Below are 26655 nucleotides of genomic sequence, written 5' to 3'. Positions count from 1 at the left end.
GGATTTCTTTAATCTACTGAGGGAGTACCCCTGACAAGACACCACGAGGGCACAGCTGTGTTTACTCCAGGGTCACCTAGTGTTATTTATAATAAATGCTTTCGCTTTTGCACTCTAGTGACCACCTTCTCCTTTCCAGGATATGAAGTATGTTGCCACAGAACCAGACATTGTTAATGGACCCACGCGGCTATGAACACCCCCAGCCAGTCCTCGATTTTATAGCATCCATCACAGGACACCAGGATTCTTATTAAAGAAGAGAGCTTTTATGGCATTTTTCAGAGCACCATATTTTCTAGATCCAACCTGCAGGGAGAATGCTACAATGACTGATCTTGCGTTACAGGCCGCTAGACAGGGTCTGGGTCATGGCTGCGAGGGAAGAAAATCATCAAACGGTATTTCCTACGTGCTGTCCCGTGTTGCTGCGGTGCTAGGGGCCATGCAAGGTAAAGCAGACCGACCTGAGGCTTTTCCCCTGGGAGCTTCCACTGGGGAAGAGAACACTGAGGCACATGTAAAATTATGACCCAATTCACCACGTACAATGCAGAGCAAAAATGTAATTAACTTTGATTTACAGTGTGTAGTACAAACCTTGATCTACTCCACCCTCTGGGCCACCAGAAGTTCTTTCTCATTTCAACTCTGTTTAATATCTTATCATTTGGTCTCAGGCCCCTTTTCCTATTTAGGAAGCAGAGTTTACCGAACATAATCTTATCTTTCTTTGAGGGCCAAGAATCTTGCGGTGTCAGATTGATGTTTGTAAACGTTAATTCGATTCCTGGGAACTTGCTCCATGTGGCCTGTGGTGGGCTAGAGATGAAGTGGCTTGGCTTTGATGTCAAAACCCGGCTCTCCCTTCATGAGCTGGGTGGTCTGGGACTGGTCGTGTCTGAGCTTCTGAGCCTTGGTGTCCTCATCTGTAAAATGCCACTAACAGTGGTTACTTTGCTGGGATTGGAGAGGATGAGTGCAAAGTCCTTAAGCATAGTAGCTGCTAAGTAAGAAGCATTGCACAAGTAACAGCTCTTCTTCTTATCCATTGTATCAAGACAAGATGGAATAGAGATGGATCTCAGATCTCACATATCCTGGAAATATTGGTTGCTTGCCATGAATACCATAGAGCCTACACAGATCCTTTCCTCAGGCCTGGCCTTATCAGTCCTCCCCTGGTTGGGAGTATCAGCTGCTGATGACTCACAGTTGTGTTCCTAGCGGGGCATTGTCCTCCACCGCTAGGAACGCCCTGACCCTAGATCCTTATCCCTCCCAGACTGGATAATGTGGAAACACGAGTTCAGCCCCGCGTTGCCTCAGTTTGGGACAATTCTGAAGGGCTGCCCCAGCTCCAGGGTTACCTATGGGATCCGTCAAGTCCTCAGATCCAGCTGCACTGCAGGCCAGCGTCTCCCTCTGCTGTGACCCAGACCCTTTACAAGTCTACCCCCTGAGAGCTCTTCCTAAGAAACCAGTGGCCTCCAACTTTCCATGTCAGGATTGGTTTTGAGAGAACCCAATCTGAGACCTTTAAAAGCCAATTGTTAATTTAGACTTTTCTAGAGATTTAGATACTTCTCCTGAAAGCGATAAGCAGAAACAGTGTCAGTGAATTGTATTTTCAGGTTATTTAGGCCCGAGCTAACTGTATTTTCCATTGCTGCTGTAGCAATTCACATAATTATAAATGTAATGGCTTGAGACAACACAAATTTTTTATCTTAAATTCTGTAGTTCATAAGTCTAAAATGGGTCTCTATGGGCTAAAATCAAGGTTTCAGTAAGATTGCATTCCATTTTGGAGGCTTTGGGGAAGAATCTGTTTCCTTGCTCTTTCTGGCTTCGTAGAAGCAACCCATTCTCCTTGGCTCGTGGCCAACTTCCTCTGTCTTCAAAGCCAGCAGTAGTGTGTCCCGTTCTATATCACATCACTCTGACCTCCTCTTCTGCCTTCAGTTCCACATCACATTGCTCTAAGCTCCTCTTCTGTTGCACACTTTTGAAGACCTTACGATAACATTAGGCCTTCCTGGGTAATCCAGGATAATCTCCCTGTTTTAAGGTTAGCTAATTAGTAATGTTAGTTCTATCCATAACTTTAATTCCCCTTTGCCATATGCTATAACATATTCACAGATTCCTGGATTAGGATGCAGACATCTGGGGTGGGGGGGATTATTTTACCTATTGCACTAATCAAATTTTTACTGTTTTGATAAGACAAATGGGAACTCAACCAAAGTAAGTGAAGATGGACTTACTTGGACAAGTACAATGTGTATACATTTTGTCATCTGGGATATTTCAGGGTTGTGAACATCTGGGAAACGCAGTATGGTTGGGGGAGGAAGCTTTCAGAGAAGCAGGGCAGCAGTGTAGGCATAGCTAAAATGACAAGAGTCTAAAGAAACCAAAGTTGGATTACTGTGGAAAGTAGGTCTGTGCTTTGAATCAATTTGAAAGGAGGGATTTAAGTAGGGTCTGAAATAGTGACTAACCCCAATTAGAATGTTTGGGTTGGGGTAGCCACCCTGACTCATCAAGAGAAAGGCTGTGGAAGGATAGTCCCACACGTCTGACATTGAATTGACCATCAAATGGGAGGCCACGTAAAAATCACATGGAGAAATTTTGTCAAAAATTATCCAGCACTGCCCCCAAATCAGATGTGACACCTGATTTCTAGCAACTGACAGGCATTTAAGTTCAGGGTAGCTCCATGAATGAGAGAATTGCTGACTTCCTACCAAAAAAAATCCTGTACCAATACTTTCATTTGTCCCCTCAGAGCCCAAGACTCTCTCTCTAGCTACCAACTGCATTTCTAGGGTAGGGCTCAGCATTGCAGAGCAGAGTACTGGTTCAGGGTGTCTGCGGGAGTATCCCTGTTAGGTGGGGGTTCCTTTCCTCAAGGAACTCTTTTGCTCATGTTCATAATCCACTGAATACAAGTTTAGAAGTCCGGGAAAGACACAATTGAAAAGGACTCAGTGACCTGATGAATTTCCCCCGCCTTAACAGAATTGAGTGTCTGGGGCTTCCAGGAAAGTTTCTTGTGAATGTATATGAGGAAATTTAAGGTATGTTTTAAATAAACATACCAGAGCTTATGCATCCCACATGAGTCTCCCCTTCAAAGCAGTCTCCTTGGAAGACGAATCACTTATTCCAAAAATACTGTTAAAAATGCTCTGGTTCGTTTCTTTTTTAAACACTTAAGTGCATTCTTTGGAGTGTCTTGATGGAGGCAAATATTTATGTTTTAAAGGTGGATTTGATTTTTAATAACAGCCAAAATTCATTTAGATCAAAGACTGGGGAATAAGGTGAATAATCGAGTTTAAGTAATACCATTTTAGATTAAAAGATGAGGTGGATATAATTGAATAAGACTAGTTTTCTCGTGAGGGTTGTGGATGGTTCTGAGGGCTAAAGAGTAGGAACAATGGCAGCATTGATGGGATAAGCTGTCACCTTTCAAAACAATAAAAAAAAAATTATACATAGTTGAGGGTAACAATTTTGGAGATTTTTAAAATTACTTTATTTTTTTTTAATTTTATTTATTTATTCATGAGAGATACAGAGAGAGAGGCAGAGACACAGGCAGAGGGAGAAGCAAGCTCCATGTAGGGAGCCTGATGTGGGACTCGAACCTGGGTCTTCAGATCACACCTTAGGCTAAAGGCGGCACTAAACCACTGAGCCACCAGGGCTGCTCAAGCTTATTACTTTAGAGAGACATTGTGTATCTTAGTGACTAGAAGCATAGTTTCTAGAGTCAATCCTGGAACCAAAGTTCAGCTCCATCATTTTTCAGCTGTGTGACCTCAAGCAAGTCACTCAAACTCTCTGAGCTTCATTCCTTCATCTGAATAGGACAATTACAATATTAACTACCTCAGAGGATGGCTACAGGGAATAAATAAGGTCACATATGTAAAACACCAGGTGATATATATGAAGTACGTAGTCTACTGCATGATATATAGTAGTGCTCAGTAGTTAGTGGCTATTCTCGTCTTCATGGACACACAGTCTACATAAAATGCATATGCTTATTCATCCCTAGGTGGGAACAAATCTGTAATTTAAAAAATTTTAATTAATTAATTTATTTATTTTTACAAATCTGTACTTTTGATTGTATTTATGGTGTGGTAATAATACTAGTAACCCTCATTTATTGAATACCTTTGGTGGGTCAGACCCTTTCAAAGCCTCAGTATAACCCCCTTAGAATAGGTCCTATGATTGGACCTATTTTTACAGATGAGGAAATTGAGGCCTAATGAAGTTAAATGATTTGCCCCAAAGTATTTAGCTCCAATGCTGTGAAGTCAGACATTCTGACTCTCATACTGGCACTTGTAATCCTTTCTCACATAGCTGCTTACGAAGGCCAGTTGGACAGCTTCACAGGGACATGAGGACAGCAAGAGTAGGGGTTCAGCCATGGATTTTGGAAACACATGGGCTGAATTTGGATTTGAAAGCAGCTTGCCTGCTCATCGCTTATCTGTCATGTAGCCCCCCACATTTTTTCCGCAATAAAGTAGGGCGAATGAAGAGATGCTGCAGGAGCACCATCTAGCCCAGAGTCACTGCTCAGGGAAACGGGCTATAATTAAATGTGAATGAAAAGCTCAATTAATAGAACATTCTGCACAGAGTGGCTTTGGGCCCACATCCCGCTGCCCTGGAGATCCGCATGCCTCCCAGGGGGAGAGCAGGGCTGCTGTTCTGAAAGCCTTTGGTGATAGCCTAAGTATGAAAAACAGCCTTACTGATAGTGGAAAATTCTCCTGAAAGTAGGCAAAGTGTTTCCATCAGATTACGGCCAAATTCCAGGGGGGGTGGAGGAGGTGACAGACAAAACCACTTAGTGTTCCTACGTGGCCCACAAGTTGACACTCTGATCAAGCACTTTTTCTAACACGTGTTCCTGGAGAGCAGCCTTGTTATCTGGGGCAGGGGGGTTGTCTGCTGACCCCCACTCCTGCCTGGGGCCACCCCCCAATAGTGCTTTTTTTTTTAATTTTTTTAAGTTTTTATTTATTTATGATAGTCAGAGAAGAGAGAGAGAGAGAGAGGCAGAGACACAGGCAGAGGGAGAAGAAGCAGGCTCCATGCACCGGGAGCCCGATGTGGGATTCGATCCCGGGTCTCCAGGATCGCGCCCTGGGCCAAAGGCAGGCGCCAAACCGCTGCGCCACCCAGGGATCCCCCCAATAGTGCTTTTTTACATAGCAGCAATAAGGAAAACATAGCATTGTTAATGTCTGGCTGGTCTAGAGCATTTATTCATCGTTCATCATTCATTCATTCATTCTTCTGCGTGAGAGAAGTCAGCAGCCAGTATTCCAGTTAAGAAGATTGTTTGAGGCAGAATTGTGTCCCCTTTACAAAATTCATATATTAAAGTCCTATCCCCAAAACCTCAGAATGTGACTGTATTTGGAGGTAATGTTTTTAGATAGGTGATTAAGTTAAATGAGGGTGAGGCCTAGTGTCCTTTCAGTAAGAGGGCATTAGTGCACAGATAACACATATCAAGGGATGACCATGTGAGGACACAATAAAAAAGGTGTTATCTGTAAGCCAAGGAGAGGCCTCAGAAGAAATCAACCCTGCACCCAATTTGATCTTGGACTACCTGCTTCCATAATTGTGAGAAAATAACTAAAGCCATCTGGTCTATGGTATTTTGTCATGGAAACCCTAGCAAACTGATAAAGTCCTAATTTTCATTTCTGGGCTTGCACACAAGGATTAGGGGAGAGTGTGGGTGCCTCCTAGGAAGGGCGTTGCATGGAGGTGCTTCCTGTAGATCAGGGCATGGAGGTTGAGTGGTATGGGACATTTGTCACAAAGCCCCCTGTATATTCCTGCCACACATCTGTGACCAACACTCCAGCTATCACAATTGTACCACCAGAGCAGCCTTCTTAAAATCCAAGTCCAGTCACTCTGGTTCATCCCAGAAACTCCACACTAGATGGCCTTAAAAGCTAAAAGTAGCTTTCAGACTGCTTGGGAATGACTCCGGTTTTGGGGACACATCTATTAAGGTGATTTTTATTTTTTATTTTATTTTTTAAAAAGAGTTATTTATTTATTTGAGAGAGAGAGAGAGAGAGAGAGCATGCAAAGAGAGAGGGAGAGGCAGACTCCCCACTGAGCAGGGAGTCTGATGCAGGGCTCGATCCCAGGATCCCAGGATCATGACCTGATCCCAGGACACCAGAAGGCAGACACTTAACCGACGGAGCCACCCAGGCACCCCAATTGAGGTGATTTTTAAAAAGAGGCTTATTTCTGCAATTATATCAGTTTAACACTTTAATCCGTTTTGTTATTGCTTAAATAAACACTTGTTAAATGACCCAAATTGTGTTTTATGCTTGCCTTTTGAAGAGACAGTAACATAAATTCAAATACATACTGGGTAAGGATGATTTAATTTAATTTAATTTAATTTAATTTAATTTAATTTTATATATAGTCTGGAATCAACAATACTCAAAGGTGCCACCTGTGATTTTTTTTCTCTAAAATTTTTCTCAATTTCCCAGTTTCTCATTGTGTGGAAAATCAGGTGCTATCCTAGTTCACTCAGCAAGGCACTGTTAGGACCAACTTCTACAAATATGGACTTGAATTCCTACTCGGTCAGCATTGATTCATAACCTAGAAATTCTGTATTAAGTATTGAAGTGAAAATAGCTTTCTTGGGATGCCTGGGTGGCTCAGGGGTTGAGTATCTGCCTTCTGCTCAGGGCATGATCCCTGAGTCCTGGATCAAGGTCCCACATCAGGCTCCCTGCATGGAGCCTGCTTCTCCCTCTGCCTATGTCTCTGCCTCTCTCTCTCTCTGTCTCTCATGAATAAATAAATAAAATCCTTAACAAAAAATAAAAATAAAATAGCTTTCCTGGTTGGATATCTCCATATCCTCACCTGTAAATAAGAAATTTTAAAGATGATTTCTAAATATCTTCCCACCTGCCAAAATTGTTGGATTCCATTTGGTAAGATGGGCAAATATGTAAGCCTATGCTCCCCATACAGCCCCCTTCCAACCCAAATATTATTTATTTCATTAATAAATGCTGTTGAGTGAGTGATTGAATTAATGATTACCTACTGTGTTCCAGCCCCAGAGAACACACAGATAAATATGACAGTGCCTCCTCACACACTGAAGGCGGAGACCCATGAATAAACACATGGGCTGCTCAGTTCAACTTTGTTTTCAGTTAGTTTTACTTATTATGATAATAAAAATTTTAATTTATTTAGTGCCCACTCTGTGTCAGGCATGCTGCTGAGTGTTACATGATGAATCCTCATGCTCATTCTACAAAGCAGGTATTATTATTTTTTTAATTTAAATTCAATTAATTGACATATCATGTATTACTGTTTTCAGAGATAGAGGTCAATGACTCATCAGTCTTTTTAAAAAATATTTTATATTTTATTTGAGAGAGAGAGCACAAGCAGGGGGAATGGCAGAGGAAGAGGGAGAAGTGGGCTCTCCACTGAGCAGGAAGCCGGATGTGGGCCTCCATCCCAGGACCCTGCGATCATGACCCAAGCCAAAGGCAGACACCCAACCAACTTAGCCACCCAGCCAGGCGCCCCAGTGATTCATCACTCTTATGTAATAGCAAGTGCTCAGAACTCAATCCCTGAACTCTGGGATCACGCTCTGAGCCGAAGGCAGGAGCTCAACCGCTGGGCCACCCAGGCATCCCCCCTTAGCTTGTTTCCTATGATTAAGAGTCTCTTATGGTTTGTCTCCCTCTGATTGATTTTTGTCTTGTTTTATTTTTTCCTCTTTTCCTTTATTATTCTGTTTTGTTTCTTAAATTCCACATATAAGTGAGATTATATGATAATTGTCTTTCTCTGACTAACTTACTTAGCATAATACCCTCTAGTTCCATCCGTGTTGTTGCAAATCCCAAGACCCCATTTTTTTGATGGCTGAGTGGTATTCCCGTGTAGATACCATATCTTCTTTATCCATTCATCTATCAATGGACATCTGGGCTCTTTCCATTGTTCGGCTACTGTGGACATTGCCAGAGCAAGTATTATTGACACTGTCTTAAAGATTAGCAAATGAAGGCCAGCAAGTAACAGAGCTTAGGTCTGGTTGACCCCTTGTCATATATATATATATATATATATATATATATATATATATATATATAAATCAAGCTATATGAGCTTTACTGTTTCTGGAATGAAAAGCAAAATGGTGCTATGATTTGATCTCAATGAAAGATAGCAAGTGGGGATCCCTGGGTGGCTCAGCAGTATAGCGCCGCCTTCAACCCAGGGTATGAACCTGGATACCTGGGATCGAGTCCTACATTGGGCTGCCTGCATGGAGCCTGCTTCTTCCTCTGCCTGTGTGTTTGTCTCTGTCTCTCATGAATAAATAAATAAAATCTAAAAAAAAAAAAAAAGATAGCAAGTGTTGTTGATTATATTTTCAATTTGGGCATTTAACCAATGTTTATTGTACATCTTCTCAATGTCTATCTAGACACTGGGGATAAAATTAAAAAGCTAAGCATTCTTCTGACCTACTCCTGATGCAGTTTTAGTAAATGAGGAGGAAATGTCAACTCATAATTACAATCCTGTGTAATAGATATAATAGCAAAGGAGTGCTTTGGGATCCCAGAGTGGAGAGCAACTAACGGTGGGCTGGAGAAGTCAGGGAAGGATTTAGGAGCTGAGTCTTAAAGATGAATAGGAATCCACCAGGCAGAAGGTAGAAGGATATTGCAAGCAGGGGGAACAGAACGTGCAAAAGTTTAGGGCTATGCAGAATGATGAGAAATTCTGTGTGGCTGAGTGTAGAGACTGGAGGATGATGCAACCAGCTAGAGAGGTCTGTCAGGGCCATATGAAGCATCGTTTCCAGAATTATCCTATGACTGATGGAGTTTTTTCCAGGGGGACACTGATGGTATAACAAAAGAACCCTGGCTCCAGTGTGGAGCAGTGATTATCAGCCTGGGCTGCATATCAGAATAACATGGGGAGCTTTAAAAAATCCTGATGCCTAATGCTACACACCAGATTAAACAAGAATTCCCAGCAAGGGGACCCAGGCAATGGTATTTAAAAAAGAACTCTCCAGGTAAATCCAATTTAGCTAACGTTGAGAACTACTGGTGTGGAGAAGTCTCTAGAGAAGAAAGAATTGGTGGCTGAAAGGCCAGTTAGGGGACTACCAGGCAAGGTCTGGAGAATACCTCCAGAGCAGTGGTTCTTAAACTTCAGTGTATCAGAATCCCCTGTAAGGCTTCTTAAAATGTAGACTTTCTGGGCCCATCTGCAGCTTCCAATTATGAAGATCCAGGATGGGGCCTGAAAGTTTGCATTTCTAACCATTTCCCAGGTGATGCCGATGCTCTTTGAGAAACACAGGTCTGTGGCCCGGCAGTGAAGATGGAGATGGAGAGGGGGAAACAGATTAGAAGATATTTTGGAGGTGAGTAAGAGGAGGATCAGGGAACTGGGCGGATGGTGATGCTGTTAAATGGGAATGGAGAGGACCTGTTCGCTTTGTTTACGATATGGGGGAGAAGACATTTGCACATATAGGACTTGATCTAGCTGTTGGAATAATTTACATGAAGACTCCTAGTTGGCACCTGGCAATACTTTTATATGAGGAAGATGTGAGGCAAATTCTGAGACAAATCAGGACTTCAGATTTAGCCTAATTCAAGATAGATACGGGACTGATTACCATATACAGCTTGAGAATATATATTACTTCTATTGGAGCCATTTCTTTCTGATGACAGTATGTTTAATCCGTGAAGGACTATGATGATGTTTTGTTAGCCACTCCACAAAAAAAGATCCACAGTATTCTTAAACTTGGTTGGTAAGCCTATGTACATCCAAATGTTTAAAAAGCTTCCACTGGTGTTTTCCATTTATTTTCATACATGAATTTGAAAAGCAAATATAACCTTTATTTCATTATTATATTGATAGTTAATATATTTTCTTCTTATTTGTGAGAAGAGTCCGAAGGTCTTTGGCTGAGCCTCAGTTTCTTCAGTGGTAACAAGGGGGGCAGGACTTCAAGGACCCTTCCAACTCCCACATTCCATGAGTTTGCCTTTGACTCTCTGTCAGCTTTGCCAGAAGGATCTCCAGGAGCTGGTAACACTGGGAAAGTTTTTTTTTTTGCCCATTTTAACTTAACTTTTTGAGAGTACATTTCTATCAAAAAATAGGCCTATTGTCAAAACTATGTCTTAAAGGTATTTCCAAACTTGTTTCTTATTCCTCAGTTGACAAGTGCTGTCACAGGGCTCCATCACTCTTGGACTAACAGCTACCAATAAACAGAAAATTATTTCCAACCAGCTAACATGCTGTTTACTTTCCAGAAAAATTGCACTTTCCAATCTGACAGTTGATCAAGGGGTATCCCGCTGCTGTCAGCAGGGAGAAATGTTTAAACACAGAGATGGGAGTTTAAACATTTTCTCATTATCACAGAATAAGGGAAAAAAAAAAACACACACAAATAAATAAATAAGTAAAAATGGCATCCAGACTCTCTAACCCCCTGCTGGGAGCGTAATGAAGCTGTGTCATGTGACCAGAAGGAGTGGGCTTTTATCTCTGGCCCCAGTACCGTTACTCAAGTGACACCTGTCACATGACCCAACTTCGGTCTTTTATCTGCCTTCCCCAGCCACCCTTTTGGGGAATTGTCTTTTCTAGAGATGTGTGGCCCTCTGCGGCCATTGTAGTGGGCTCTGTTAGTACTATTAGCCTGGACTTTTGCATTTCCTGCCTTAAATCCCCTAGATCTTCCCTCACATATTGTTTAAACATAATAAATTACAAAATGCAAAACTAAATTACAAAATGCAAATTACAAAACTAAAAAAAAGATAAATCTCAGAGGACAAAAAAAAAAATCAGTGCCACTATTTAATACAGGTTTGCAGGAATTGAAATTTGTCTGGAAAGAAAAATATTTATATTTAAAACATCTATCTTTATTTTTGAATGTTTATTAGAGCAAGAGGCTAATAAAACCCAACTATACTTCATTTAAAAAGTGCCTGCAACTTTAACTAGCCAGGCTCACCACAGTGAACCATAGTCACAACCAATCAGAACCAGGTATGGTCACCTTTCCCCACCCCCCACCCCAACTTTATTCTAAACCCCAACTAACCCTTTTATTCTTTAACTTGATTTCTTATTGCCCTCCTAGACTCCTGCCTTACCTTGTTAACTAGAATCCCATGGCCTTGGCACCTTTAATTTCCCTGGTCCTTTTTTCTTCTATTTTACTATGGCTACTACCAGCATGTAACTACTACCACCACCACAACCACCACCATGACCGCAACTCTCCAACCCACAAAATCTAGCCACTAATGCTTTGTCTCCTTTGGTGCTTCTTCTTCTTTTTGTATATGTTCTCTTGGGCAGTCACATCTTTGAGACTTTAAGGACATTATTGTGTGGGTGATGCCCACATATAGCCAGTCCTCATTTCCTGGTCTCAGGTCAGCAGTTATGATGGTCTGATGCATACCTCAAACTTAAGATGTACAAAATGAACACATAACTAATTACCTATTAATTATATAACAAGTTATTCAGGCCCCATACTGGAAAGCTTATAGCCAGTCTTCACTCCCCCACACACCCTGCTCCCTGTGCTCCACAATCAACTGCTGCTTCTCTGTTCAACTGTGGTTCCCACTTCTCCACTTAGGAGAAAGCTGTGACCATTCAGGAATTCACATCTCAGGAAAGGTGATCCCAGCTTCAGATCAGGAGTGATTCCTGCCCATTCTAAAGCAGATCATCAATAACCCTTGCTAGTAATTTAGGAGTAGAGATGTGACAGTCTGATCACTAAGATGTGAAGACAAAAGTGCTTTCTTTGAAAAAGAAACAGACAGGAAGAGATGCCCTCTTCTATAACTGTTGTACCTCCATGTGATTCCTGAAACTGTGGCAGCATCTGGTGATAATGATTTGAACAGTCTGAGAATAAGGCAATGAAGGACATTGAAGATTCAGTGAAAAAAGATGGAAAGAACTTGGGTTGTTGATGTCATTGGCATTAATCAATCTTGGAACCACTTACTTATAATATTTCATATTATATGAAATAATATCATGGATTTAACCATTGAATTTATTATACTAATGATCAATAATAAATTTATTAATCAATTTATTCTTTCAATTCTTTCCCTTTCAATTAAAAAAATATCCTATCCCTTCTGTATTTCCCTCACACAGGGCTATCTTATTTATGTTTATTTATTTATTTTTAATTGAAGTATAATTAGCATGCAGTGTTATACTTGAGTTATCTTGTTTTCACCCCTTTGATTGCCTGCTCAGCAAACTCTCTCTTCTAGACAGAGATTGACTGCCATCTCCTCCATGATAGGACAGATGGATATGTTGTCACTGGATCTTATATTTATCTCCATCTAATTCTCCATTAGACTATAAAATCCTTGGGGGAACTTTACTTTTTGTATTTCTAGTGTCTAGTTGGTTGTTGAATGAGTAGATGGGAGAATTATTTTATATTTGGATTCAGTTTGGGGGTCCTACAAAGTTTTTCTTATAATATTCAATGAGCTCTTACAATAGAAACAATTGTTTACAAGGATGTTCATAAGCTTGAATGAATCATTACTGAGCATCTAGGATCTTATACCAGGTTCCCATTAACCTACTTAGGGATACAGAGGACTTAGAAGTAGAAAATATGAATAAGTTAGAGAGGATGGATTAAAAACTACTGTGAGAATTCATTTATGAAAAGTCTCAAGAGTAACAAGGAGGTGTCAATCCTCTGCTAATGTACCTATAGGAAAAGACCTCTGAGCCTGCTAGTTCTAAGGAATGTAACTACCCAGAGTGATTTATTTTCTTCCAGAAGATAATCTCCACTGGACACTGCCAGAAATTTTTAGAAAGGTGACAATTTTTGAGAATAACTCCAAGGTGGTATTAGATGCATACTTAAAGTATCAAGAAAAGTAAGAAGGTATCATTACCAACTCTCATTAAAGTGCTACTACTGTATGTCATAACTGTTCAACAAAGCTTTCTGCAATGATGTATATGTTCTATAGGTGCATTGTGCATTATGGTAGTTACTAGCCACGTGTGGCTCTTGATTTCTTGAAGTGGTTAGTGTGGCTGAAGAACTGAATTTTTAACTTAATTAAATTTAAATTTATACATAAATAGTCACATATAGCTTGTAACTATCATGTTGGACAGTGACCCAGTACTAGTCAGGATATGCTAGGTTATACTGAGATAACAAATATTACAAATATGAGTGGCTTAAAACAAAGTTTTCTTTCTCTTTCTCATTATATATTCATCATATGTCATCTGGGACTCTGTTCTATGTCTCCTCATTCTGGGGCCACCCTGAATACCGCTAGTCACTGTAACAGAAGGAAAAAATAAAAAGATCTGGAGGGTCTTGCACTGGCAATGAAATTAATGCATGGCTCAGAAATGATACATATCCCTTCCACTCATAGTGCTGGTGAGCACTAATCATACAGACTTATCCACTTATCAGAGAGCCATGAAGTAGATCCAATTATGAGCCTGGGAGACAGAAATATTAGGTGAGTAAGCATTAGTGACTAAGCATCCTTAAAATAACTAACACATCAAATTGAATTATAAATTATGTATTTAAAGGTCAGGTCTCTGTCTATACAAAAGAAACAACAAAAACATGGGAAGAAAAAATATGCATAAACACCAGGAATGCTCCTTTTACAAAATTAAGGAGAAAGACTGGAATGATGTTTTGTTGTTTTATATATAATTTTTATTAAGTTTTTGAATAGGCAGATCCACTATTAAAGGAGAAAAAGAATAAAGCACAAGCACGATTTATTTTCCATTATAATTAAAAGGAATAGTTTTGTCAATTTCTACTTTAAAAAAATCTTTAAGATTATTTATTTATTTAATGAGAGAGAGAGAGAGAGAGAGAGAGAGAGCACAGGCAATGTGGAAGGACAGATACAGAGGAAGAGGAAGAAGCAGACTCCCTACTGAGTAGAAAGCCTGCCAGTAGGGCCAATCCCAGGACCCTAAGATCATAACCTGAGCTGAAGGCAGATGCTTAACTGAACCACCCAGATGTCCCTTAAAAAAATCTTTTTTTTTTAAAATTTTATTTATTTATTCATCAGAGAGAGAGAGAGAGAGAGAGGCAGAGACACAAGCAGAGGAAGAAACAGGCTCCATGCTGGAGCCTGACATGGGACTCAACCCCGGGTCTCCAGGATCACACCCTGGGCTGACGGGGGCACTAAACCGCTGAGCCACAGGGCTGCCCTCCTTAAAAAAAATCCTAAAAAAACCCAAAAGTCTACCTGTTCCTGCAATAATATGATCTTACTATAATTCCATTTATAGTCCACAGCTGTTCAAAAGTCTTTATTCAACCATTTTGGGATTGAATGGGACCCTAGAAGTCAGTTATTTTAATCTGCAACATGGGGATCCCTCCTACAGCTTTCTATATCTTCTGGGGTCAGAGAAAGTCCACTACTGTCATGGGAACTCATTCCATTGGTGGACAAGTGAGCTTTCCGTGTATTCACCTTAGCTCCACAGCCACCCAGTAGAGGGCCAGCCTCTTTGCTCTGTGAGAACCCTCAGTCCTCTGGAGAGAGTTTCTTTGCCCCTGGGTTTTCTCTTTTTGGGCTCTTCCTCCTTGTGCCTTGGTCTTCATGCCCTCCTCTCTCCGAGTAGGCCTTCTTAGAGCATGCAGCACAGAGTTGCCATTAGGGGTGGGGAAAAACACAGACTTTGGGGACAAAGAGTCTGATCATTAAATCTACTTAAATTTGGTTCTGTGTTCTTCCTTGCAAAATAATTACACCTACCTTCTAGTCTTATGAAGAGGATTAAACAGAGTTAGATCTGAAAACTAATAGATGCACAGTAAATATTTACTTCAATATAATTTTTCTTTTTTTTAAGCTTTTATTTTATTTTATTTATTCATGAGAGACACAGAAAGCGAGAGGCAGAAACACAGGCAGAGGGAGAAGCAGGCTCCATGCAGGGAGCCCAATGTGGGAGTCGATCCCAGGACTCCGAGATCACGCCCTGGGCCCAAGGCAGGCGCTAAACTGCTGAGCCACCTAGGTACCCCCAATTTTTCTTTTAAAGTGGGATGGGGGCAGCCCAGGTGGCCCAGCAGTTTAGCGCCGCCTTCAGCCTAGGGTGTGATCCTGGAGACCCAGGATCTAGTCCCACTTCAGGCTCCCTGCGTGGAGCCTGCTTCTCCCTCTGCCTGTGTCTCTGCCTCTCTCTCTCCGTGTCTCTCATAAATAAATAAATAAAATCTTTTTGTTTTAAAGTAGGATGGGTAGATACGTGATAATTTAGATGGGACCTAATCAATGTAAACTATTTCCTTTCTCTGGGACACCATCTTATTATCTCATTTATATCACCTAAAAGTATTGGTATTATCTTTCATGGGCAGCCAGACACATTGTACTTAAAAAGTACCAATTTCCATTAAGCCACAGCCTTACCTAACTTGTTGACATTTTAAATCTAAAGTGTAAGATATTAAATCAGATAAAATTTTTAGGAATAAATGTTGTACTGGTTTGTTCATTAGCTTTTAGGGTTTTTTTTTGTTTGTTTGTTTTTAATAGACTTTGTTTTTTAGAGCAATTTTAGGTTTATAGCAACATTTAGTAGAAGTTACAGAGACTCTCCCCTCCCCCCAAAAAAGCTAGAGACTTCTCATATACCCCCTTATCCCCACACATGCATAGCCTCCCCCTACCAGGATGGTACATTTGTTATAATTTTTTACTTTTTTTTTTTTTTACATTTGTTATAATTGATGAACCTGCATTGATACATTATTATCATCCTAAACCCAGAGTTTATGTTAGGATTTGTTCTTGGTGTTGTACATTCTACAGGTTTGGACAAATTATAATCACATGTATCTACTATCATAGTATCATCCTTAGTTTCACTTCCTTAAAAATCCTCTGCATTCTATTCATTCCTCCCTCCTAAACTCCTGGCAACCACTGACATTTTTACTATCTTCATAGTTTTGCCTCTTCCAGAATGTCATATAGCCATAATCATATAGTATGTAGTTTTGTTTTGTTTTTTAAGATACTATTTATTTATTTGAGAGAGCGAGCGAGCACAAGTGGGTGGAGGGGCAGAGGGAGAGGGAGAAACAGACTTCCCACTGAGCAGGGAGCTGGCCGGGCTCCATTCCAGGACCCTGGGATCATGACCCAAGGCAGATGCTTAATTGACTGAGCCACCCAGGTGGCCCCAGTATGTAGTCTTTTCAAGTAATATTCATTTGAGGCTCCTTCGTGTCTTTTCATAGCTTGATAGCTCTTTTTTTTTTTTTTTTGTGGTGTGTGCTGAATAATATTCTGTTGTATCACAGTTTGTTTATCCACTCTCTCACTGGAGGACATCTTGGTTGTGTCCAAGTTATGTAGGTTTTTGTGCAGACATGTTTTCAACTCCTTTGTGTAAATACCAAGGAGCATGAGATGATGGTTGGATCATGTGGTAACAGTATGTTTAGTTTTGTAAGAAACTGCCGAACTGTCTTCCAAAGTGGCTGTACCATTTTGCATTCTAACCAGCAATGAGCAAGAGTTCCTGTTGCTCCACCTCCTTGCTGGTATTTGGTGTTGTCAGTGTTCTGGAACTTGGCCATTCTAATAGGTATATAGTTATACATACACGTTAACTTTTTTAAATTTAAATTTTTATTTTTGTTTTAAAGATTTTATTTATTTATTCATGAGAGATAGATTGAGAGAGAGAGAGAGAGAGAGGCAGAGACATAGGCAGAGGGAGAAGCAGGCTCCCCATAGGGAGCTCGATGTGGGACTCTATCCTGGGACTCCAGGATCACACCCTGAGCTGAAGGCAGATGCTCAAACACTGCGCAACCCACGTGTCCCTAAATTTAAATTTTTTTAAAAAGACTTTATTAATTTGAGAGAGAGCAAGCACGAGTGGGTGGAGGGTCCGTGGGAGAAGGGTGGAGGGAGAAGGTGAGGGATAAGCTCCAACTGAACCACCCAGGTGCCCCTGTGCATCAGCTTTTAGCAAGGTCTCCGTCTTTTGAATCACAATCCAATGCTAAATATCAGCTGTGTCTTCAAGATTTGTGTATTTTACAGATCTGAAAGTTATGTGATTTTTGGAAAGATCACACACATTGGAGACAGCCAGACCTAGTTTGCGTCTTAACTCTGGTATGGATGAGTTATTTAACTTCGTTGAGTCTCAGTTTCCTCTTTTGTAAGACAGAAGTAATAATAATAATTACTTATATTAGTGAGTTATGTGAATAAATTCTGTACTTTCTCTGATTTTATTCAAGTGATTAATACAAATATTTGACCAGAATGGAGCTTAAGACTGTACCTTGTACCACACCACTATTGGCTTTTCCCTAAGTTGAAAAACCATTTTCACTGAGCACATATATTTTCCCCATAATCCAGTCCACACAGTTTCATATTCCAGTTGTATTTGGAGTTTAGTCAAATACCTTACTAAAATCAAATAGTAAGGTAGATTTTTGGGGGCCACTTGTATGCAGTTTTTCTCTTTCCATCTCAGACTTTGCATCCATAGGTATTATTCTTTTAATTCTTTTTTAATTAGTTCTTCCTCATTCTTCTAAAGGATATATAGAAGTCTCTGGTTTCTAGGTTACTACATTTCCTGAGTAGATGATCCCTGGGTGAAGTAATTTGAGTTTCCCTGGCTTCTTTTAGAAGGAGTCATTGTAGAAAATGATACATGTGTTAGCTGAGACAGATCTCTCCTTTTAACTGAGGGTTGTGTGTGTGCACACATGCATGTGTGTCTGATGGTGCAGCAGGGCTTGAATTACATCTTTGGAACTCTTTGTTCTCATCTATCTATTCAGTATTTCACCATCAAATCAGAGTTTAGGTTCCTCATCGCTTATGCTATCATCACTGATAAACGGGATTCAGTAGAAGCAGATAGCCAAAAAATTTAAATCAAAGCAGGAGTTCAACCCAAACTTCTAAAACCCAGCAAGAGTGGAGTAGTAGTGTGTTTTGATAATCCAGTTAATGAAGAAAGAAGCGCCCCCTAGGAAATCTTAACAAAGAGTCTAAAGCAAGTCCTTTTGTTGACAACTTTATCCAAGAAACCATCTTCCCTGAGACTCTTCTGAACTTTAGACTAATCCTCTCCTTGCCACAGAAGTCCTTTTGTTGGGGGAAATTGTAAGTGAACACAGGAGGGACAGGCCTTGTAAGCACTAGCTCTGTCTCCAGATTCTTTTAATTGTTAGCCTTTCATCTGGCCTGTAGTCCTTCTGGCCCATGGATCTCTCTTTCAGATCACAAAATAGATGAACATATTCAGAAATCCTCTTCTCAATTTCAGCCTATTGTCTAATTTTTGAGCCAATCAATGTTAAATGCTACGCAAACGACAACAGCAATAATTATTCATTGCTTTGTCTTCAAATATCATGTCTGTTACCTTGGACCTCATATCTACAATATTCCAGATCACAGGTGATGGTATGAAAACTCTAGTCCATTGTGCAGTTAGATTTGAAGCTTCTTACTACGGCAAAGCAAATTAAAACTGAAACAGCAGTCATGTAGCCCTAAAAGCAAATGAAAAATAAACAAAATCAAAATATATGAATCAGATTGAGTAAGGAAAACCTATTCAACATTAGTGCACAGTTATTGATGGAATTATATATAGAGATAGAAAAGGTAATAATAAATTATAACAGAGACCGTGTCTTACCCCTGCTACTAAGAACCAAAAGAGCTTTAAAAAATAATAAAAATCAATCTCCAGATATACAAGCTGCAGTTATACCATCTCATACCCCATTGTTCAAAACATGCCAAGCTTTGAAGTAATATGCATATAGTGCCTGGCACACAATATGTACCCAGGAAATTTTAGTTCCCTTCTATTTCTCTATTGTAGATATCATTGTACATTTTTTTCCCATTCCTGAAACTGACATTTTGAGGATCTTATAAGAGCTTTAATTTTGAGGCATTGCTGCCAGTTACAAGTCCTAATATCCCAATTTACATTTTGAATCTCCTGAAAAGTGAATATTTTAACATAAATTCAATTTAGTGGAAAAGGTTTACAGGCCCCAAGTGTCCATATGATTACCTTTAGTCTGTTTAACTACAGCACACCCAGATTTTGCTGATCCCAAGCCATTTATTAAACAGTTTAATTGCTCTAGATTCTCCCTATTGTGATTCATCTCCTACGGGTTTTATCTCCTTACATTAATACCAAGGGGCTAGGGATATCAACGAGGTTACTCCAATAGAGGCTAAATCTGCTTCCTCCCTCTCTCAATTGCTGGCACAGGCGCCAAGTTTGACATGCTGCATTTAATTGACCTTCCCTGGTGACCATTTTTTATCTGTAGGTAACAATCCTTTGTGGAAAGTCTCTGAAGATCAGAGAGGCAGGGTTATCGCCTCACTTTCTGATTGCTTAGTAAAATAAAATAATGACAATATCAGAAGTAATAGTAATGCTAATGGAACACCACCATCTGAGACCACTTCCATTAATGTCTTTGATAATTTTATGAAGGGTAAATCCTCCACTTTATAGAATGTAGCTTAGATACACCCTATGCTTATAACTAGTGGGGTTTCAAGTGACATAATTACACAGCAAAATCTCTGCTTTAGGAAATATTGTTTCCTAAATATTGCTTTAGGAAATCCCAGGGGCTTGGGAAATACCATATTATTGTGTTGCCTGTTGTAAAATTGTGTCTTGTCAAAATATACAAACTTGGATATTGCATAAAGTGCTCTGAGGAACAGCTATAATTCTAAAGTTCCCTGACTTTTCCAAATTTCTAAATACAGTGATTTTAGAAAATCCAGAAGGCAAACAACTCTGATATGTACATGCCTTTAAATATCAATAGACAAAGAGAGATCCAAGAGAAAGTGGTAAAGAACTGAATCCTGTCATGTGGATGAGGTTACAAGGGGGCAGGTGTGGGGAGCATGTCAGTAGTTACCATCTAGGCCCCAACAGTTCTGTTAGGAAGCATGGCCAAGTTGTGGTTGCCAAATGGGTGGTCAAATCACAGTCTAACACTTGTGGCTTGGGATATAGCCAGGTCACCTAAAGGGCCAGTTGATTGGCTGGCTTTGTGTGTGGGTCCCACCTTGTTTCCTCTATCTGGATTACTGTCCCCTCTCCCCACCGTGGAAGGCCCAGTATGGAAAGTGCTCTTGTAACATCTAGGGGTGCCTATACTTTAACGGCTTTTGGGGTTGTTCCACCTGGCTTCCTGTGCCTCCCAGAACTCCTTTTAGGGTATGGTCATGTCAGAAGAATCCTCCATACCACCCTTCCTCCTAAAGATGACCTTAGAAGGCTGGGTTACCCTGGGCTGATTGAGGAGAGTAGCTGTGTCTGAGACACTGTGGATGGTTCCCCCATCAGGTCCTTGTGTTCCCCAAACTCACTGAGAGAACTCCCTGGAATCAACTGTGCAGAAGGGGTAGCCTAAGAAGCCGGGAGCAGGCAGGACTAGATTCTCACAGGCATCTAAAATCATCTCCTGGGTGGGGCCAGGCCCTCTCTGGTACTTGGGGGCAGGCCAGGTATAATTTGCACCACCATGGTGACCAACCATCCAGGTTTACCCAGGGCTGTGCCAATTTTAGCACCGAATGTCACACATCCCAGGACACTCCTCAGTCTTGAGCAAATGGGGATGGGTTTTGAGCTCTGATTTGTCCTATCAGCTGATGGAGAGAACACAGTTTAGGGAATGTAACATGCCAGTGTGGTACTTTATTGTACGTGTACCAGTTAAAGGCCTTATAATGACTCATAAGTTTTGTCTTAGGAGTCTTCTCCTCTGGGAGTGAAAGAGACAGGTGATGCACATTACCATCCTCCTTTCACAGCCCAGAGGCTAGGCCACCTGTCCCTAGAGTGGGAATAACGAGAAAGACACAGCACAGAGGTGCTCTGAATCTGTGAATAATGTCCTCTCCACCTGGCGGTGATGGATTTTCAGTTCTATTCATAAGGAGGCTCACTGTTGGGACCACTTACCTGAAAGGATGTTGGTGATGTTGCTCCTTCTTTTCACCAGCATTTGCTAAACTGGGCTGGGTGGTGACCTTTCCGGTAGGAGACCAAAAGGTCACACATCTCTGGCTTTAGCCTCACTCCTGAAACTGTAAACAAAGACTCCTCTGTAGGGAAGAAAAGAGAGAAGCACAAACATATTATTTCCTGGAATGTTTCATGGTGTATTTTTAATGTCTGTTGTAATATTTGTCACCTGCAGAGATATCAAAACACAACCAATAATTTATACTGACTCATGGGCAACTCACTTTACTGAATCTACCAATAGTTGTCAAGTGCTTTTTTTTTTTTTTTGTCAAGTGCTTCTTATTTGATTCAATTCAACACACATTTATCAAATGAGCACTTGGGTAAGGCGTTATACTGTTGAAGATTCAAAAGCAGGAATAGGACTGGGGATATACACACTAACCAGGGCTGAAGGTGAGGTGCAAGTAAAGAATTAGGATGGCCTCTCTCCTGTGTCCCCCAGGGAGCACAGGAAAAGCATGGACAAGTGGCCTTTGAGCCATGAAGGTTCAACAGTCAAGAAATTCTAGGGAGGATATTGCTGGCTGGTGGGGAGGGGGGAGGGGGGCAGCATGAGCTGAGGCAAGGTGGAAGGAAAGTGTCTGAGAGAATTGCAAAGTAATCTTGCACAGTTAGAGCAAGACAGACTAGTAGATGAAGTAGGAAAAATGAGTCGGAACCAGATAGTGAAGGGAGTAAATATCAAGCCAAGGAGTCTGGACAGTAGTCCCAGCAATGGCAGGTAATGGGCATCATGCTGGGGCTAGATGTGCTTTGGAAACTTTAGAATCCTGGTGCATTACTTACATTAGGCAATCTATTTAAATAGACCCTATGGTACAACTTTTGTAAATCAAAAGAAATCGAAATATATATACATAAATACATAAATATATAAATGTATATGTATATAAACATACACACGTACATATATAAATATATATATTGTGTATGTATGTGTGTATACACACACACACACACACACACACTACCTTTGCCCTCTGATTTATGTATTGGGTTAGTTCAGTTTGCTGGCAGTTTGGTTGTTAAGTGAGTGTTATTCTTGGGTGCTTACTATGCTAAAGTTATAGGTCAAATCCTTCCAAGGTTAACATTTTAAGGAGCTCATCTGCAAAATGGGGATAGTAAAACCTCCTGGCAGATTTCTGTAAGTTTAAAGGAGATAATATGGGAAACATCGCAGGTTGTTCTTGATACACTGTATTTTTAATAAGCAGCAGCCTTTGTTCCAAGCCATCAGCATAGATACCACCTGGGAAAAACAGCAAGAGGCAACAGCCACATTGTCACCAAAGCACATCCACAAACCTACATCGGACATCCTTTCATTTGGGCATTGCTTTTCCAAGGCTCACAATCTGTGCCAACCCGGGCTGCCGTAAATATTACACAATTTAACAAAAAGAGAAGCTTCTAGCTTTGGCACACCAAAAACATAAAATGCCTTAATATTGTTTGCTGGAGGGTGCTCACACCCAAAGAGAAGAAAAAACCTGCAGGACCATCCCTGCCTTTATAGGCCTACATATCTGCTTTGGATGCCATGAGTAGTCTTGTGTCCTTGCGTCCAAGGCCATGAGTCCTTGCGTTTAGATTGACACACTTGCTAGGCTATAAAGGGGAGACATCAAGTTTTGTTGGTTGCATAATACATTCTCACAGGTACATTATAATACACAATTTCGCATTCATTTTTTTTTCTAGTTCCTGTCATAGCATAAATAAACAGCTAAAATAGTGTGGGAACTTCACAGATTACTCTTAAATCAACTCAAACCCAAACCACTTGGGAATTTCCATCAGGGAGAAGTGTCCTCTTGCCTTGGGGACAGTGGCATGAAGATTTCCCTCAGGCCTCCTTGTCCCTCAAAAGTAGCAGCACCTCAAAAGCCAGGGAGGAGGGAGGAGGGAAAAAGAGAGGGGGGGAGGGGAAAGAAGGGGAGATGAGGAGGAAGGAGGAAGAACTGGTGGCTGAGAAAGAAGGGAGAAAAGGGAATTGGAGTGGTGTGAGAGAGGGAGAGGGAAAGTTGGGGACACAGAGAGAGAGACACAGAGAGAGAAACAGTCCAGTGAAACAGTGTTGGGAGGGGAACCAGTTAATCAGAGGGATTCCAGTTTGGCCTGGAACTGCCCGACTCTACTTTGGACTCATAAGAAAAGAAAACAAAAACAAGAAAAAGAAAAAAAAAAAGGAAGAAAGAAAAAAAAAGAAGGAAGAAAGCAGCCAAGCGGTTCTCCTGCAGCGATCCACAGATGCAAAACCTTCCATTCGACTGACTCCTCATTAGCTTACTGAATCTGACAGCATAATTATCACAGCTGCTTCGCACTTAGAATAAATAAATACGAAAGTGGGTGTTTAAAATTTTTTGAGAAGGGAAATTCAGTCATCTAGACAGTCAGTAGGACAAGTTTATTTAAAACTTTTAGATTCTTCTGTATTTAGATCATTTCGGAACGAGATAATGAGAGAGTTGTCTTTCAGGCTAATTGAGTTCCTAAGCTCCTGGCTGTTGGCTGTCACCCCTTTCAAACTTTAACTTTCCTTCCTTTAGAAATCCGATCCTGGTGTCTCCATTTACTCTTTCTGGGCTGATAACCCAGGGAAGGCTGGGCGCACGGCGCTGCAGAAAGTGACTTAATGGGATTGAGGGGCTAAACAACCTTTCAAAGGAAACAAGATAATCGAATCTCTTTTACTTGCCTGTAATGGCTAAAAGAGAAAGCGCGAGTTGAAGAGAAAGCTTGGAAATGGAACCAGAGTTTCAAAATGTCTTGTCATTTCCCCGTCACGTGGCTTTTGCACGCCCCTTACACACCAGTGTAATCAGTGCATCAGCTGGAGTCACTCGGTGCAGGGCATTGAGCATGGGCCCCGCGCCACCTTAGCTCCTGGGTCTGCCTGTATATGGGCTTCGGATCTTCAAAGGCCACAGGACCCCACCGTGCCACTTGCAGCTGGGGGTGCTAACTCACGGAGTGCACTTAAAGCTCTGACTGGGGGCGCAGCACATATGCATTTCCGATTAAAGCAGATGATCGCTCCTTTTAAAATTAATTAGTGCCTATTTATCTTTTCCTCTCCCTCCCACCTCTCATTCTCCTAGGACCGCATTTATGTGAACCCTTGCATTCAGTGAGTTAAAAGATTTCTAAAATAAACATTCTGTCAATCTGGGGTAAAGGAGACTAATGTTAACCCATTGTGTAGGCTGAGAGATGGAGGTTTCTGAAGGCCAATAAGGCACACCACGTTGGAAAAACTGGAGAATGCAGGTCCTTTAACTCTCCTTCCAGGGCCTGGGCTCCCCGTACCATTTGCCCTACCTCATTCTTTTAAACAATAGATGCAATATAACGTGGACGTTAAAGAAAACTTTGAAAAAGAAACAAAAGTCACCCGGGATCCCCCTAAGTTCCCAAAGCATTTTTATTTTTGTATGCTATCTTTCAGTTTTGTTGATGTGCAAAATACATTTTCACAGGTAGATTCCAATACGCAGTCTTGGATCCTGCTCTCTTTTAGCTCATTTCCTAATAGCATAAATATATCCATATTACCTCACACCCTTGGGAATTATTCTAAATGGCTACATAGGACTATATGCAGAGTCAGTATAACAACATGATTCAACCTGTTCTCTAGTGTTGAATATTTAGATTCTTTGTTTTTATTTTATAAGTTTGAAAATAAAATTATAGACAACACTGCAATGAACATTTTTATGCATCTAGGGTTCTTTTTTTTTTTTTCCTGTTCAATTGTTTCTTTGAATAATTTCCAGAAACCAAAGGATAGGGTTGAAGTTTGTCACCATTTTTATGGCTCCTGATACATATGCCATAAGGCTTTGCGAAGGTTACTCCATCTTACAACACCATCAGCAGAAAATCATTTTACTGCAATCTCACTAATACTGGGAGTCATTAGGCTGAGGGGAAAAAAATAACTTCTTATGAGTTAGTTGTATATATTTAATTACTAGTAAGGCTATCTTTTTGTTCCATGTGTTGGTACTTTTTTTGCTTTCCTTATGTAAAATGCTATTTTAAACCTTTGCCCAATTTTTTGTTGGACTCCTGAAATTACCTTATAAAACTGAATGAGTTATAGTAAAACAAGAAAAGAACCACTATTGATTAAGAAATCTTAAAATCCAAAGGTGACTGTGTATTACAAAACAAACCCAAAAAACAAAACAAAACAAAAACAAAAACAAAACAAAAAGAAAAGAAAAGAAAAAGAAAGGGAACATAAACCAAGACAAGATGACATTGAGGATTAAGGAAGAAGGCAGTGGTATCTCTATTAAATCTCTATTAAATCAAATTGGGGGTGTCTGGGTGGCTCAGTCAGTTAAACTACTCATTCTTGGTTTCTGTTCAGGTCATGATCTCATGGGTCATGATCTCATGGGTTGGATGGGGGGATGGAGTACCAGCTGGGCTCCCCGGTCAGCAGGGAGTCTGCTTGAAGATTCTCTCCCTCTGCTCCTTCCCCTACTCGTGCACTTGTGTGTGTGCTCTCTTTCTTTTTAAGTAAATCTTAAAAAAAAAAAAAATGAACCTTCTTAATTCTGAGATATTAAATATATTACCTGGGGGCAAGTGCAATCTTTCTTGGGAAGGCTCTAAAACAAACATAGATAAAACGTGAAACAATAGAAAGGTCACAGGACTGGGGGTACAGACCTTGGTTCTAATCCTAGTTTTGCTACTAAGTTCCCATGTAATCTTTAGTAAGCAGCAACGAGTAGTGGGAAGGGTGGCATAGGAGTCTCATTTGAAGTCAAACCTGGGCTCTCCCACTTACTAGTTCTATGGCTTTGAGCAATTTCCTTAGCCTCTCTCAGTCCCAATTTCCTAATATGCAATATGAAGATAATAACTCCAGCCTCATAAGTTAGTCTACAAATTGAATGAGAATTTGTGTAAAGCACACAGATGCCCAATAAATGGCAGCCACTATTCTTCCTGAGGTGTCAGGGACTCCATCTATATAATGAAGTTATGGAATAGCAAGTCTCTGAGATCTCACACTCAAAGGGTCACCGACTTCTTCCTTTAACTCCTTCCAGGATCTTCCCTGATGTTCTGGAATCCCTTGAGGACATCTTTGGGCATAGAAGGTGAGGAAGTTATGGAGGACACGTCCTAACTTCTTGTTTCTTATTGTCCTGCTTAAGTACTGAATAATGGAGGATTTAAAAGGTTGGAGAGGGTGGTCTGAATTAGGTTACAAACTCCTAGAGGCAGAAAAGACAGGCTTGGAGCAGAATCTTCCTTCCCTCCCATCCCCTGAAACCTGGCCTCTAGAATGACAAAATATTCTGGTTAAATTTTAAATAGATTAGACAATAA

The 26655-nt window shown here is 40.6% G+C and overlaps 1 protein-coding gene across 2 annotated transcripts in view; it reads right to left on the bottom strand.

The window, feature by feature from the left end:
• Positions 1 to 17072: 17072 nt before the first annotated feature.
• CDK15 (cyclin dependent kinase 15) overlaps positions 17073 to 26655 on the bottom strand; it is an 86626-nt gene continuing 77043 nt past the window's right edge. For both annotated transcript variants that reach the window (XM_041737487.1, XM_041737488.1), the window contains exons 13-14: positions 21226 to 21368; positions 17073 to 18757 (exon numbers count right to left, since the gene is read on the bottom strand). In XM_041737487.1, coding sequence (XP_041593421.1) covers positions 21259 to 21368 — 110 coding nt within the window. In that variant the 3' untranslated portion in view covers positions 17073 to 18757; positions 21226 to 21258. The remainder of the gene's footprint in view (positions 18758 to 21225; positions 21369 to 26655) is intronic.

This window comes from Vulpes lagopus, chromosome 22, assembly GCF_018345385.1.
Source record: "Vulpes lagopus strain Blue_001 chromosome 22, ASM1834538v1, whole genome shotgun sequence".
NCBI lineage: Eukaryota > Metazoa > Chordata > Mammalia > Carnivora > Canidae > Vulpes > Vulpes lagopus.
The sequence above is the reverse complement of the archived record's forward strand: the minus strand, read 5'-3'. Positions and strand labels throughout refer to the sequence as shown.